This window comes from Trachinotus anak, unplaced genomic scaffold (genome assembly GCF_046630095.1).
Source record: "Trachinotus anak isolate AG129_WGS33_773 ecotype Australia unplaced genomic scaffold, CSIRO_AGI_Tana_v1 ptg000014l, whole genome shotgun sequence".
Lineage (NCBI taxonomy): Eukaryota > Metazoa > Chordata > Actinopteri > Carangiformes > Carangidae > Trachinotus > Trachinotus anak.
In genome coordinates this window covers 1,407,913-1,421,307 of record NW_027273865.1, presented here as the reverse complement: position 1 = coordinate 1,421,307, position 13,395 = coordinate 1,407,913, and the positions used below count along the sequence as shown (strand labels likewise).

Sequence of the window (13,395 nt, the reverse complement as noted above, 5' to 3'; positions counted from 1 at the left end):
GTAATGTTACTGTGTTAACACATGAAAAATAAACAGTTTTACAAATATGGCCGGCCTTCAGTTTGTTTTCTTTTAAAGTGTCTTTTTAAATTGGGTGCACCCTTTAAAAAAAAAAAATTGTCTCTTGTTCTCCAAGGAAAAAAATAAAGATTGTTCCTTTAATCGTTCTTTAATCGAGTCTTTCTGAGTCCTACCACACCGACAGGATGACGGATGACGAAGAGAGGGTCCTCTTCAGTCCAGATCCAGATGTTCATATGGTTGGCTCACCATCTCCATTTTGGGGAGAGAATCCAGAATCCAGGGTATCCAAAAAACCCAGCTTGTATAGCACAACAGGCTTAATTAAATCTATTCACTTCTTTCTTAACTGTACAGTTTGAATCTTCCAAATATAATCAATTTCAATGTGTAATGTAGCTTTTCACTGTGAACTTATTACAAGATAACTGCTTCATTACAGTGTTAGCCTATAAATCCACATGTAAATGATTATAAAACCACTCACAGTTAAACAGTAAATACCCACATTGGATTAAAGTAAGTAAAATAATGTAATCTTGTAATATCTTGTGCCTGTGTGCAACAGCACTGAACTACACAGAAGAATTAAGCAGTCTCATAACCCATGACACTCATCTTAATGATGTCTCTTTCCATTCACACAATGTAAAGAACAGGCACGTATGCTCTTTTTTCACACACACATGCTCTGTGGCTAACGCACCATGAGGGCTAACTCGCGGAGCTAACAGCTAGCTACCCACACTTCACAGCACTCACCGGGAAAATAAAAGAATAAACACTGGTAAAGTTCCCAGGGTCGCTTCTCCGTGATCCACCAGATGCTCAGGTATTTCCTTTTCCTCCACAGTTCCTCAGTGTGCACGATATCAAGTATTTTTTCCCACTTTTTCCACTCCGACTTCAGTGTTTCTGTTCTCGTCCTGCCGCCGCTCGGTGCTGTGTGTGTGTATCACTGCACGTCTCACTAACTCGCACCAAGGGGGTGGAACATGAGCTGGTCTCTCCAATAGCAATTCAGCTACACTTCTATGAGTGAATTACATTTCTTTCCCTTCAAAGAACCACTCTTAAAGTGAAATTAGACCTCTGGGATAAAATAAATAAATAAATAAAATACAGGATGAAATTAAGATTACAATTAGTAATTAAATGAAAATTATGCTTAATGAAAGAAAAATATAAAAAATAAAATATTTCTAACTGCTATAACATTTTTCCTTATTCAGGTAGGTAACAGGTAGGTTCTTTTTCTCTCTTTTTTTCAGGTTACAGAACTAACATATTTCTCTTTTTTTTTCAACAGGTTACAGACACGTCATGAGGTCCCTGATTTTCACAGGCAAAAATACCAGGTTCACGCTGTGACAGTCTTCGATGTCACATATGTCATGTAAACCCACAACAATTTTCCACAAGGCACTCATTGATTCGCCCCTGAGAGCAGGTCAGTGGGAGAGGAGAAGAAACACAGAGCAACACACTCATTTGCTTTGAAACACTCAGTAAGGTAATTAAATCCCTTGTCTAGGTTCAATAGTTATTTAGATCAATTTGGTTATTGCCAATTAACAAAATATTAATATCAAAATTATTAAGATTAAATAACAGGGGGCATGGTTATGACGCTGAACTGAGCACACGTCTTTTTGTGAGCTCCTGGCGATATTCTAGTAAAATCCTGCAAACTTTCCTTTAACTGCATAAACAGTTATAACTTTAATTTGTGACGACTTGATACTGCATATCCGCGACAATATCCGAAGAAAACAAATCTAAAGCACACTTTTCTTGAAGAAGTCGCAGATGTTATCAGCTTAGCTAACTCAGAGTGTGATGCTAGCCTTGTGCCACTGCCTCGTGAGGACGACATGGACACTGGATCGGCCCAAAACATGGAAGTCATTCAGATACTCAATGGGATCAGAAATGACTTCTCCACAAAGATTGTTGTGGTCCTGGAAGCGATTCAAGATGTTAAGAGAGACGTGCAAGACTTCTCGGCGCGCATGGATGAAGCAGAAGTGCGCATTAGCACCGTAGAAGACACAGTTAACTCAGAGAAAGGCAAGGCTGACGCGCTAGCTAAACAAGTGACTGTCCTCACAAACAAACTTGATGAGCTTGAAAATTGCTCTCGTCGTTCCAACCTACGGATAGTTAACGTACCTGAGAAGATGGAAGGAAATGAGGCGGTAGCTTTCCTGGAGAAGTGGCTCCCCGAAGTGCTGGGACCAGAAACATTCCCGAATCCACCTCTCATTGAAAGAGCACACAGGTTGCCCGGCCGGACGCAACCTAATCGATCTACCACACCGAGAGTCATCATCGTGAAGTTTTTAAACTTCCAGGATAAAGTACGAGTGATGCAAGCTTCCAGGGCCAAAGGCAAAGTTATCTGCGCCGGTCAAGAGATCATGTTCTTCCCGGATCTTTCGGCGGAGCTCCACTGTCGCACGAGGGGTTTCAACCGGGTAAAACAACAGCTGAGATCAATGAACATTCGGTACGGAATGATTTACCCAGCCAAGCTACAAGTGTCGTCTGATGGACAAACACGTGAGTTTGAAACCCCAGCAGAAGCTGAAAAATTCATTCAAGGGTTACTGAACACAGAGGACTCATAGATTAACTAAAATGATCAGCTGAATCCTTTAGTATCCACCTATAACAGCTATAGGTTGATATTGCTGACTTTATGGGCCAGTAACACACACGTGAATGCTTTTTCTTTTCTTATTTTTCTACGGAGACTTTTCTGTTTTGTTTACATAATTTTATTATTCCTTCAATCTCCTCAGATGTAAATGCGCTTTTCATTTACTGTTTATACAAAGAATGCCATGCGCCCTTTTTAAGTGGGCTTTCATTCGTTTTGATTTTTTTTTGGGAAAAGTGATTATTCAGTGTACTGTCGGCTTTCCCGGATGAGAGTTAAGCTGCAAGAAAGACTATGATGAACTTTTCATATATACTTGTTTATGTAGATTTGTTTTGTTTTTGTTTTTTTTTGCCAGGGGACACAAATGTCCTGTTAGTTTTGTTTGGTCTGTTATAAAGACTGCTTGGTTTGGTCTAACTGCTCCCTTGTTTACACTGGATCAGTGTGTGCACTTAACTGCACCCCAAGGTCAGGGGGAGGGTGGGGAAAGGCGAGGGGCTGTCTTGTTCAGGTTGACAGCTAAGGGGTTCTGTTCATGGCAGAGTTTTTTTTTTTTTTGTTTTTCCCTTTTTTCTCACATCATGTGGTATTTTACTGGTACACTCCCAAAATGTCACATGGAGATACTCATCCTGTTAACCAACAACTGAAAGACAATGCTATGCTGTACAATCTGGTGTATTATTAAGACTAGATGACTGCAAATAACAATTTTAAATTCACTTCATGGAATGTTAGAGGGATGGTAAAGTTGACTAAATTAAAACAGGTGATTACCAGGCTTAAACAACTTAAGTCATCAGTAGTGTTTATCCAGGAGACTCATTTACTCAGAGAGGACTTATTGAAAGTACAAAGGAGATGGCCAGGAAAAGTAGTAGCATCCTGTTTCCCTTCTCATTCAAGAGGGGTTATGGTGTTAATTCATAATTCAGTGCCTTTTCAAATAAATAACACTATTTATGATAAAACTGGTAGATTTCTGGTGGTGCAAGGAATAATTAATTAATAATAATAATAATAATAATAATAATAATAATAATTAATTTGGTTAATATATATGGCCCCAGTGATGATAACCCATCATTCTTTGAGAATTTATTTTTGTTGTTGGCCACCATCCCTGGTAAGATAATATTGGCAGGTGACTTAAATTGTGCTTTAGACCCGAAACTAGATTGCTCAGCAGGGGTAGATGCATCCCATTCCCAAACAAGAAAGAAAATTCAACAATATATGAAAGACCTGAATCTCTGTGATCCTTGGAGGACTCAAAACCCCAACAAAAGGGAATTCTCATGCTACTCGGCAGTATTTAAAACCCACTCACGAATAGATTATTTTTTCATTTCCTCATCTCTGTTACCTAGTGTAACCAATTGTGTATATGATAGTATTGTTTTATCTGATCATGCCCCAAGCTCACTATTTTACAACGTCGAACAAGTGTATAGACATTCAACCAATTGGCGATTACATCCTAAATGGCTACAGGATTCTGACTTTATAAAATTTGTAGGAGAACATATTGATCTCTACTTCTCTATAAATATGAATCAAACATCAGCAGCCATTAGATGGGAAGCTTTTAAAGCATATATTAGAGGACAAATGATAAGCTTCACCAGCTCTAAATTTAACAAATTCAAACAGACTATGAATGAATTAGACTCTAAAATTAGAGAATTAGAGAGAGAGGTTAGCATTGATGATTCAGCACAAAAAAAACAGGAATTACTGACCCTTAAAGTAAAATATGAGGAGCTCTCCATGCATAAGGCTGAGGATGGTACAATAAGACTGAAACAAACTTTTTATGATCAGGGTGAAAAGCCGGGTAAACTGCTAGCCTGGCAGATTAAGAAACTTGAATCGGACAGAGCCATCAATATAATTAGGAACCAGCAAGGAGAATTAACTACAGATCCCACAGAAATTAATAACACCTTTGTCTCATTTTATAAAACACTTTATAATTCTGACAGCCCTCGAGACCTGGTAAACCAAAACAATTTCCTGGATGAATTGATCATTCCCTGTATTTCTGAAGGTACAAAATCTGAACTGGAGAGGGAATTAAATTTGAATGACATCTCTAACGCCATTACAAACATGAGAGGAGGTAAAGCTTCAGGTCCAGATGGGCTTCCGATAGATATTTACAAATTATTTAAAACAAAATTAATAGCCCCATTATTAGAGGTTTATTTGGAATCCTTTAAAACAGGTTGCCTCCCCGTTTCGTTACGTAGTGCTCTTATCACTCTTATTCTAAAACCAGGCAAAGTGTCAACCGAACGCGGTTCTTATAGACCCATATCACTTTTAAATTCAGATGCAAAGATTATAGCTAAGGTTCTAGCCATGAGACTTGAGAGGGTTCTACCAGCCATTACACATGGAGACCAGAATGGTTTTGTGCAAAAGCGGCAGGGGTTCCACAATGTGAGGAGAGTTCTTAACATAATTCACTAGTGTGAAGAGTCCCTTGATACTGTAATATTATCAGTCGACGCCGAAAAGGCGTTTGACCGAGTCGAATGGCCCTATCTACTCGAGTTGCTTAGGTGGTTTGGATTTGGTGAGTACTTTCGTAGATGGGTCGAAATTTTATTTGTTGATTCTTCTGCAATGGTATCTACTAATAATCTCATCTCTCAGCCTTTTGAGTTATTTCGAGGCACAAGGCAAAGGTCACCAATTTCACCTCTTCTTTTTGTAATAGCCATGGAACCATTAGCAATAGCGATCAGATCACGCCCCTTAATTCATGGTGTTAAGATTGGGGACCTAGAACACAATACAGCAATGTACACTGATGATACTATTGTATTCTTATCACAACTTGCAGAATCAATACCATCTCTCTTAGAGTTGTTTAATCAATTTGGGAGTATCTCTGGGTTTAAAGTGAACAAAGAAAGTAATCTATTATGTTTTTAAATGGAAATGAGAGGAAGAAACCTTTAGTCCATTTGTGAATGCCACAGAGGGATTTAAATACTTGGGCGTCAAAATAACCCCAAAGATAAGTAATCTTAGTTCAGCCAATTATGAGCCCATGGTACTTGATGGGACAGAAGCGATCACAAGATGGACAACACTGCCTCTTTCTATATTGGGGAGAATAAACATAGTGAAGATGACTATACTACCTAAATTTTTATTTATCTTTCAATCAATTCCACTACCCCCTCCTCCTCCTTTTTTTCCCAAGACCAGAAAGCTTCTTTCCAATTTCATCTGGAACAATAGGAAGCCAAGACTCAGACTCTCCCTCCTATATCTACCTTATGATAGGGGGGGGGGCTACAGCTGTCAAATCTAGAATGGTATTTTTGGGCTGCTCAGTTGAGGGCCACAATGTTTTGGTTTTCTAAAGATGTTTTCATGCCCTGGTTAGAAATTGAAAAACGGTCCTCAAAAGGTTTGTCATTGAATAGCTATCTATACTCAGCATCTTTTAAAACATTAAAGAAAGATACTACTAATCCTTTTGTAAAAAAAACACCATTGTTGTTTGGCATGTAGTACAAAAATTGATGGGTGACTCTCCAAGGTTGTCCTGTTTCGCCCCGATCTGGGGTAATGATCACTTCGCCCCGGCAAAGAACGACATGGGTTTTAAAACATGGCTGAACAAGGGCATAGTAGAAATGCAGGATATTTATGTGGATTTTACTCTAATGTCATTCAGTGAGTTAAAGGCAAAGTTTGATATCCCGCAGAAACACTTCTTTAAGTATTAACAACTTCGAAGTTTTATTCTGGCACGCTTAAACAATTCAGTGCAACAGCCTCCATTATCCACCTTAGAAACACATGTCACAAAAAACTGTTTTAGGAAAAGGCTGGTCTCCCAGTTTTATAATATGCTGGTTGAAAACCAACAAGGAAAACGAAAACTTAAAATTGTTGGTCTCATTATGATTTCTGTGTCAGATGAATATAAAACATTAAGTATCCATGTCAACTTTGGAATGTTATTTAATCCAACCAACAATGTTGAATTTGGGGTCAAGAGTTGGGCTCACTGTAGTAGCTTTGTTAGCAAGAGACACAAGTTTAAGTCAGACTCAGTTTGAGGCTGGGCCAACTACAGTGGACAGGTGCATTTCGACTCTTTGGAAAAAGCGGGGTTCTTAACGGAATTTTCAGGGGTTTCACCTACAAGCCTACACGTTGTGGGTCTCCCTCCATGTTGGATAAGCTTTCTCTGATGGTGAGTATTTCCGCAAATAAACTGTTCAAGTTACTCTGTATTGTTGTAAATGTAATTCGCGATTTTTTGGCTACGCGTGTAGTCACAAGTTTTATATTATTATTTTGGGGCTTTGGAGATTGTTGTTATATTAGCAAGAAAGCTAGCTAGCCTCTTCAACTTGAAAGTCCCCCATACGGGGGACAGCGTGAGATGCATGCACAACACAGATGACCAGTGTCTGCTAGGAAGCACCAGTCCTAACATGAAGCATATCAAAATGATGGGAAGAAACTCAGCTAAAAGCCATTACCAAGCATTGCCACCCAAACGAAACATAGTTCAATCCCCAAGCAATTATATGGGCATGTAACAAAAACACGAAAACAGCTATGTCCACTTCAGTGCTTCTGCTACTTTCACCACTTCAACCAAACCACACAAACGAAGTGTTAACGTTATGCCGGCTTGCGGACTCGTTCTTCGGGCAATGGGGCTCAGCCGCTAACAGCAAATAAAGCATCGTATTGTAACAGACTGTTCTGTGTTTATGTGTAAAAAGGAGGTGTGTCCCTCCGAGTTGCCGTAGGGGGGAAGTTCGCGGGGTTTACCGCTGATGTTGTGTGAGGGTGTGTCTCTCGGTCTGGAGGAATAAAGTGCAGCGGAGTTGCTGCTGGACACGCTATCTCGTCTCCTGTCCCGTTCATTGTTTTTCTATATTCATACAGTATAGGCGAACCCAGAACGCTCGGCTACATATCCCCAAGAACACTTAGGGTTAAATGACCTAATTTATTTTCCCTTTGTTTAACAGGCTTTGTTACTGCGAGTGCAGATAAACCCAAAACTTATCCGGAAAGTCCACCTAACTCAACCACCAGAATCTGTAGAGCATCTGCAAAATGAACTGCGAGAGAAGCTCGGACTTAAAGGTGGATTTTCTCTACAATATGAAGACCCGGATTTTTATAATGCACTTTCTAATTTGGTGGACATTGTAGAGTTGCCAGCTGAACGGGCGGTCTTGCACATTCTGTGGGATAAAGACACGTCAGCATCTGATCAATCAGAAACGCAGTCAAATGCTTCTGTTGCCCCTTCCACCTCTTCCCTTGATTTGGAAAACTCCAGCTCTACTCTAGTTTATAGATATTTACGAAACACTGCAGAGTGGCCTTGTCCATTTCCCATCCCCCCTTTCTCTTATGATGTGGAGTTAAAGCTCCGAAAGGGCAATGAAATGTATGAGAAGATGGGCAAAGGTATCACTGTAACAAGGGACATGAAGATGGGCATACTGGAAAAGCTGGCAGACACAATATTTGCCCTGAGAGCCTACCCTGACAAACATCAGATTGAAGCTGTTGCTTCCGAACTTGTTCAAAAACACCCATGCCTTAAGGAGCCGGGAAGCGGCACAGGATATCAAAGCTGGACAGTTAGCCTCAAGTACAAGCTTGGTAACTATAGGTCAAAGCTGCGTAATGCAGGCTGCAATGAGGTCAATATAAACAGAAAAAGAGGGAGGGAGGAAGATGGTGACAGGAGCAGTCCGTCTTTGAAAAAACCATAGCGAGGAGAGGTCAATTATGTTCCTGATCATCCAGAAAACCACGATGATGATACTTTCGAAGGTGAAAGATGTGCCATGATAAATGAGATGAAAAAGAGAAGCAAAGACATGACCTTCATCAGACAGAAGATGGACCTCACATTCTCCCTGAGTAGGAAGGAGATTGTGGATCAGCAACCTATGGTGTCAGAGATCCAGGAGAGATGGCCTGCTCTGTTTTCTGAAGAACAGGTAATAAAATCTGTGTGATTTCATTTCACATTAATATTTTTAGCTCTCCTGTTAGCACTGAGTTTCTTGTTCACTAAAGTAGAATAACTCTCTTAAAAGGATAGGTCACATTTTTGATATTGAAAGGTGGTGCTGTGTGTCCCAAAGCAGTATATTCCAAAGTTGGTGGTGATACATTGGCTGTAGATAAATTCTCAACACAACCTCATTTTTGCTACTGTTTGACTTTGGTAAATCCAGACTAACCCTTTAAAACACCAGAGTCACACACCAACACAAATGTGTGGTTGGTTTGGAGAGAGCAATATTTGGTTTATATGAAAGTGGCGTCCCATCAGAAAAGGAGTGTCTGTTGGCAAAGTGGAGCAGTGGCAATATTCAAAATACTGCATAGGGCTGGGACGATATGCTTTTCTCCCGATTCGAATCTTTTACGATTTTTTTGGGTGCCGATTCGATTTAAATTGCGATTCTTTGATATTGCCGATTTTTAGTTTACTTTTTTTAACACCAAACCATGTGAAAGAGTTGAATGATGACGTCTACATACTATATCAGGAGCCATATTTCCCCCCAAAAATGCACATCACATGTGAGTCAGTTTTTAAGATATATTTAGCAGCAATATATTTGAACCATTTTAACTGCTACATTAGAACTTACATTCTCTTTTCAAAATCCTGGATTGCATATAAAAGAGGTAAAAAAAAAAAAAAGTTTAATACTGAAATGTGATTCTGCTTTTGTGTTCAACAGATCTGTGCAGAGTTCTACCGTGTCACCACCAAGGAGCTATTGGGGACCTTCAGGTCAGCCTCAGATGAGTACTCTACTCGCCTGCTGAAATTATACCGTGCCAAGACGGGTGCCATTGGTCAAGAAATGGAAAAACTCCTTGACAAGCTTGATCACCAGGTAGACTGATCACTTGAGATCAATTTAAATGTTTATTATAGGAATTTACATATCTGTGGCTCAGTCTCTAATTTTTGCTCTTAGGAGGCAACACCACTTATGTAATAATACAGTGTTAGTCACTTCTCTGACAAGTAGTTTCTTTTTTTCTTTTTTTTTTTTTGGCGGGGGGTTTCAGACATCTGACATTGGACTACACAGAAGGAACACAGACCTGCAAGGTCTACCCCTGTTTCTTCGCGAGGATTCAGAGAAGCTCCTCAGGACATGCTTGGTGAGTACAGTAGGAGGCTCAACATTTTTAGATGTATGGGACGGAATTGGTTCCTAATTTTTAATTTTCAGTTATCTCTAAATTTGGCACCACCCTCATGTTTTTATCAGGAAACTGATCCAGATGACAGTCAGACAAGAGGACTCAAGATTGGTATCCTCACTGTCCTTGAAGATGATGGTGCCCCTACCTTGCTGTCCAGATTCCAGAATATTGCTGTTGTGTTGGAAGAGGACATTGTCCTCAAAGATCTCCCAGACCTCCCCACTGCATTCGCCTTGCTGTTTGGCCTGCTCTATGCCTTGAACATCAATTTCCCCAAAGAAAACAAGTACACCTTTGAAGTGATCGAGACCATCTTTATGAAACTTTCCACCAACTGCACACAGCCTGTCAGGAACCTCAAAACCAAGCTTTTACTGTAAGTCAGCTAAAGCCTGACTAAAAAAGGCCGTACTATTTCTTAAAGCGATATTGAGCGTTTTTTTTCTTGTAATTAGCCTCTCAATCGAGATCCAGACAAGAACATAGATATAATCGTTTAGACTGTGTGTGCATTAACAAGAAACAAACATACGGTTGTAAACAGGATTCACTCTGCTTGGTCAGATAAACTTTCCAACGGTGTAAACAGTCCTGTTTGCTTGAAGAAGACAACAAAATAAAATGTCTGTCCTGATATGTCCCAGATATGTCAGCAATGTTGTTGTTGTTACAATTGTAATGTGCACTGCACAATGATATGTTTACGACATGGTAAAAATGTTTTGAATGTATTTGACCATAGGTCAATAACACTTGGAAGTTATTATTGTTATACTTGTTCTGCACTTGGGTTTGCTGCATTAAGACAGCGATTCTCTGCTGCTGAAGTAGCTGTGGTACATGTTGCTTGTTCTACGGCTGTCTGGCATTCCGAAATGTTAAATGGAACAGTTTCCAATTATTACTTTCAATAAAGTATGAAGTAAACTTTAAACTTGTTTTGTATTCAGTGAAATGCAATTTTAAATGTTATTAACCTTAACTTGAAATATTAAGTTAACAACCATAACTTACTTTTTTGAGTAAGTAAAAATCTTAGTTGGCGCAACTCAAACTTTCAAGTTTGTCTAAAAAAGAAAATGTAATTATACAAAGTAATATGAGTTGATGAAACTTTTTTAAAACTCAACATTTTTTGTTGGGCTCAAAACTCAAAAATTGATTGCAGTAAGTTGCCTTGAAATTTTGAGTTTTCTCAACTTTTTCATTTTTACAGTGCATTTCACTCAGTGAATGGAGTAAAATATGTTTAAAAACACATACTCAAACCATCAACACTGAGAATGATACAATTTAATTGGGTAATGTGAACATATATTTCCCCTGTACAATTAAATAAATTTGATTCTAACATACTTGATCTTTGTTATAAGTGCAACAATCACCAGGGTACATTATTTCACTGTTTACGGAAATGTGAAGAGATTCAAAAATTTTGGAGCTCAGTGTTGAAATATATCTCTCAAATCACAACTTCCCCTGTACCTCTATGCCCTAAGTTATGTATTTTAGGCATTTATCCAGAGGACTGTTCCTTATCTTGTAAAGAAAGAAAAATGGTTGATCTTTGTTTACTGCAGGCCAAACGCTGTATTGCATTATGTTGGAAGAATGTTAGTCGCCCCTCTTTTAACCACTGGTTGAATAACTTAACATCGAGTTTGGCTCTTGAGAAGCTGACCTATATTGTTAGAAAGAGGCCTTCTGAATTTTATGACATTTGGAAGATATTTCTGGAACTGCTGAAAGATGGAGATTTGGAGGAGGCATTGGGAGAATGAGATAATAAAAATATTTAATATTTTATTTTATTTATTCATTTATTACTTATTGCTCAGTAATTTTGTTGACTAATTTGTTGGTTTAATTTTTTTTAAATTAATTATTCTATTAGGACATTGAATTCATATACCTTTTCTGTATTATTAATATTTTCATTATGATTTTTATACTGCCATATGTTTAAAGTGTTGTATGTTGTTGTATGAATACAAAAAAACAATAAAGATGTGTTTTTAAAATAAAAAAAAAAAAGATTAAATAACAACTTTAATTGCCCTCACCACCTCCCACACTCAGCCTTCTAGCTGAGTGCAAGGCAAAGTGTAACGTGGTAACATGTTGATCCCAGTCTCCTCAGGTCAAGGACACATCTTTTCTCTGGCAGGCCTCTCTTCATGCACAAACCCTCACAGATGGTCCAGCAGCCCATCTGGTCTTTAATAAGTTCAAAAGGGCACATGTCACTCCACTATTCACTGACCTACCCTGGCTACCCACAGCCACCCAAATCAAAGTCACACTGCTAGCCTTAGGAGTTACTCCTGGGTCTTCACCCATCTACTTGAACCAGTGGTGTGCAGTGACTTTTACAGATAGGCAAGCAGAACCTTCAACATATTTACATTAACTGACAATATAGAATCCTATATTTTCCATCCTCTGTGTTTTTAACGTTTCCTGGCTCATATCTGGACTATAGTTGGGAAGCACATGGGAGATGTGGAAACAACAATCTTGAGGATAGAATTTATCTACTAAATGCCTAAAGTGCACATACTACATTGCACTGCTACGTTCACAGTTACACTGCTGACTACTAACTACTTAGTTAACTCTCTGCTGCAGTCACCAGTATCACTGCTCTCTCTCTCTCTCTCTCTCTCTCTCGCCCACAACCTATGTACTGAGCTATCTCTGAAAGGAGCTGCTCTACTCCTGTAACAATATTCTGTCTCAAACTTCTCAAACTTACTGCAGATCCTGCACAAGATCTTAAATTAGTTTAAATTTCTCATTTACATACTACTGCTGCATCTTCATGCTTAATGAGCAACACTTGCCACACATATATGCGCCTGCACATGATGCTTTAATATCATTACCGATTCCAGAACAGTAGGAGCTGAGTTAAGGACAGCTTGCCGATCACACTTTGGCTAATTACCAGTCAATGATCACAGGATTATCTTCAATGCACATGCGCAAACCTCCAAATAAAACCGCTTTCCTCTCCACTTGCCAAGCTTCAGCTATTGTCACAACAGCTGGAAGTCAAGCTAGCTTTCAGGGATAATACCATGCTGCCACCATAAGAGGGCAGTAAATTACATGATGAATACAAACAGGCAAAATATCTTTTATGAGACAGATTTTTGTTCTGAGATAGTGTAAGGAGAGATATCACTTCCACTTCAGTATCATTTTAATTGATGTCTATTTTAACTTTAACTGGGCAAGCGCTGGTTGTGTGACTGATGTGTGAAGAGGAACTGAGGTGGGGGTGGGGCAGTCAGCACAGGGCTTCACTGGTGATGGCTGGAGCAGGGAGGACAAGACAGGGGCAGGGGCAGATGGACAGATAAAATCTATTGAAGTGATTCAGGTCACTTCCTGTCCCCCACAGGGGGAGAGATGGTTCTAAGGCCCCTCCTGATATCAGGAGTAATCCAGGGTTTACTGTTGGAAAA

The 13,395-nt window shown here is 39.2% G+C and overlaps 1 protein-coding gene across 2 annotated transcripts; it reads left to right on the top strand.

The window, feature by feature from the left end:
- Positions 1-683: 683 nt before the first annotated feature.
- Positions 684-10,859, top strand: LOC139632278 (uncharacterized). Of its 2 annotated transcripts, none has more exons than XR_011693535.1 (4): positions 684-6,908; positions 7,702-9,606; positions 9,785-9,880; positions 9,991-10,859. XR_011693535.1 is itself a non-coding variant. In XM_071497131.1 (4 exons), the coding sequence occupies exons 1-4, from the start codon at positions 8,536-8,538 to the stop codon at positions 10,303-10,305; spliced, it is 726 nt and encodes a 241-aa protein (XP_071353232.1). In that variant the 5' UTR covers positions 684-8,535; the 3' UTR covers positions 10,306-10,859. The 2 variants fall into 2 exon arrangements, 1 of the variants encoding a protein (XP_071353232.1); XM_071497131.1 differs by having other exon boundaries at positions 684-8,691; positions 9,448-9,606.
- The last annotated feature ends 2,536 nt before the right edge of the window (positions 10,860-13,395 follow it).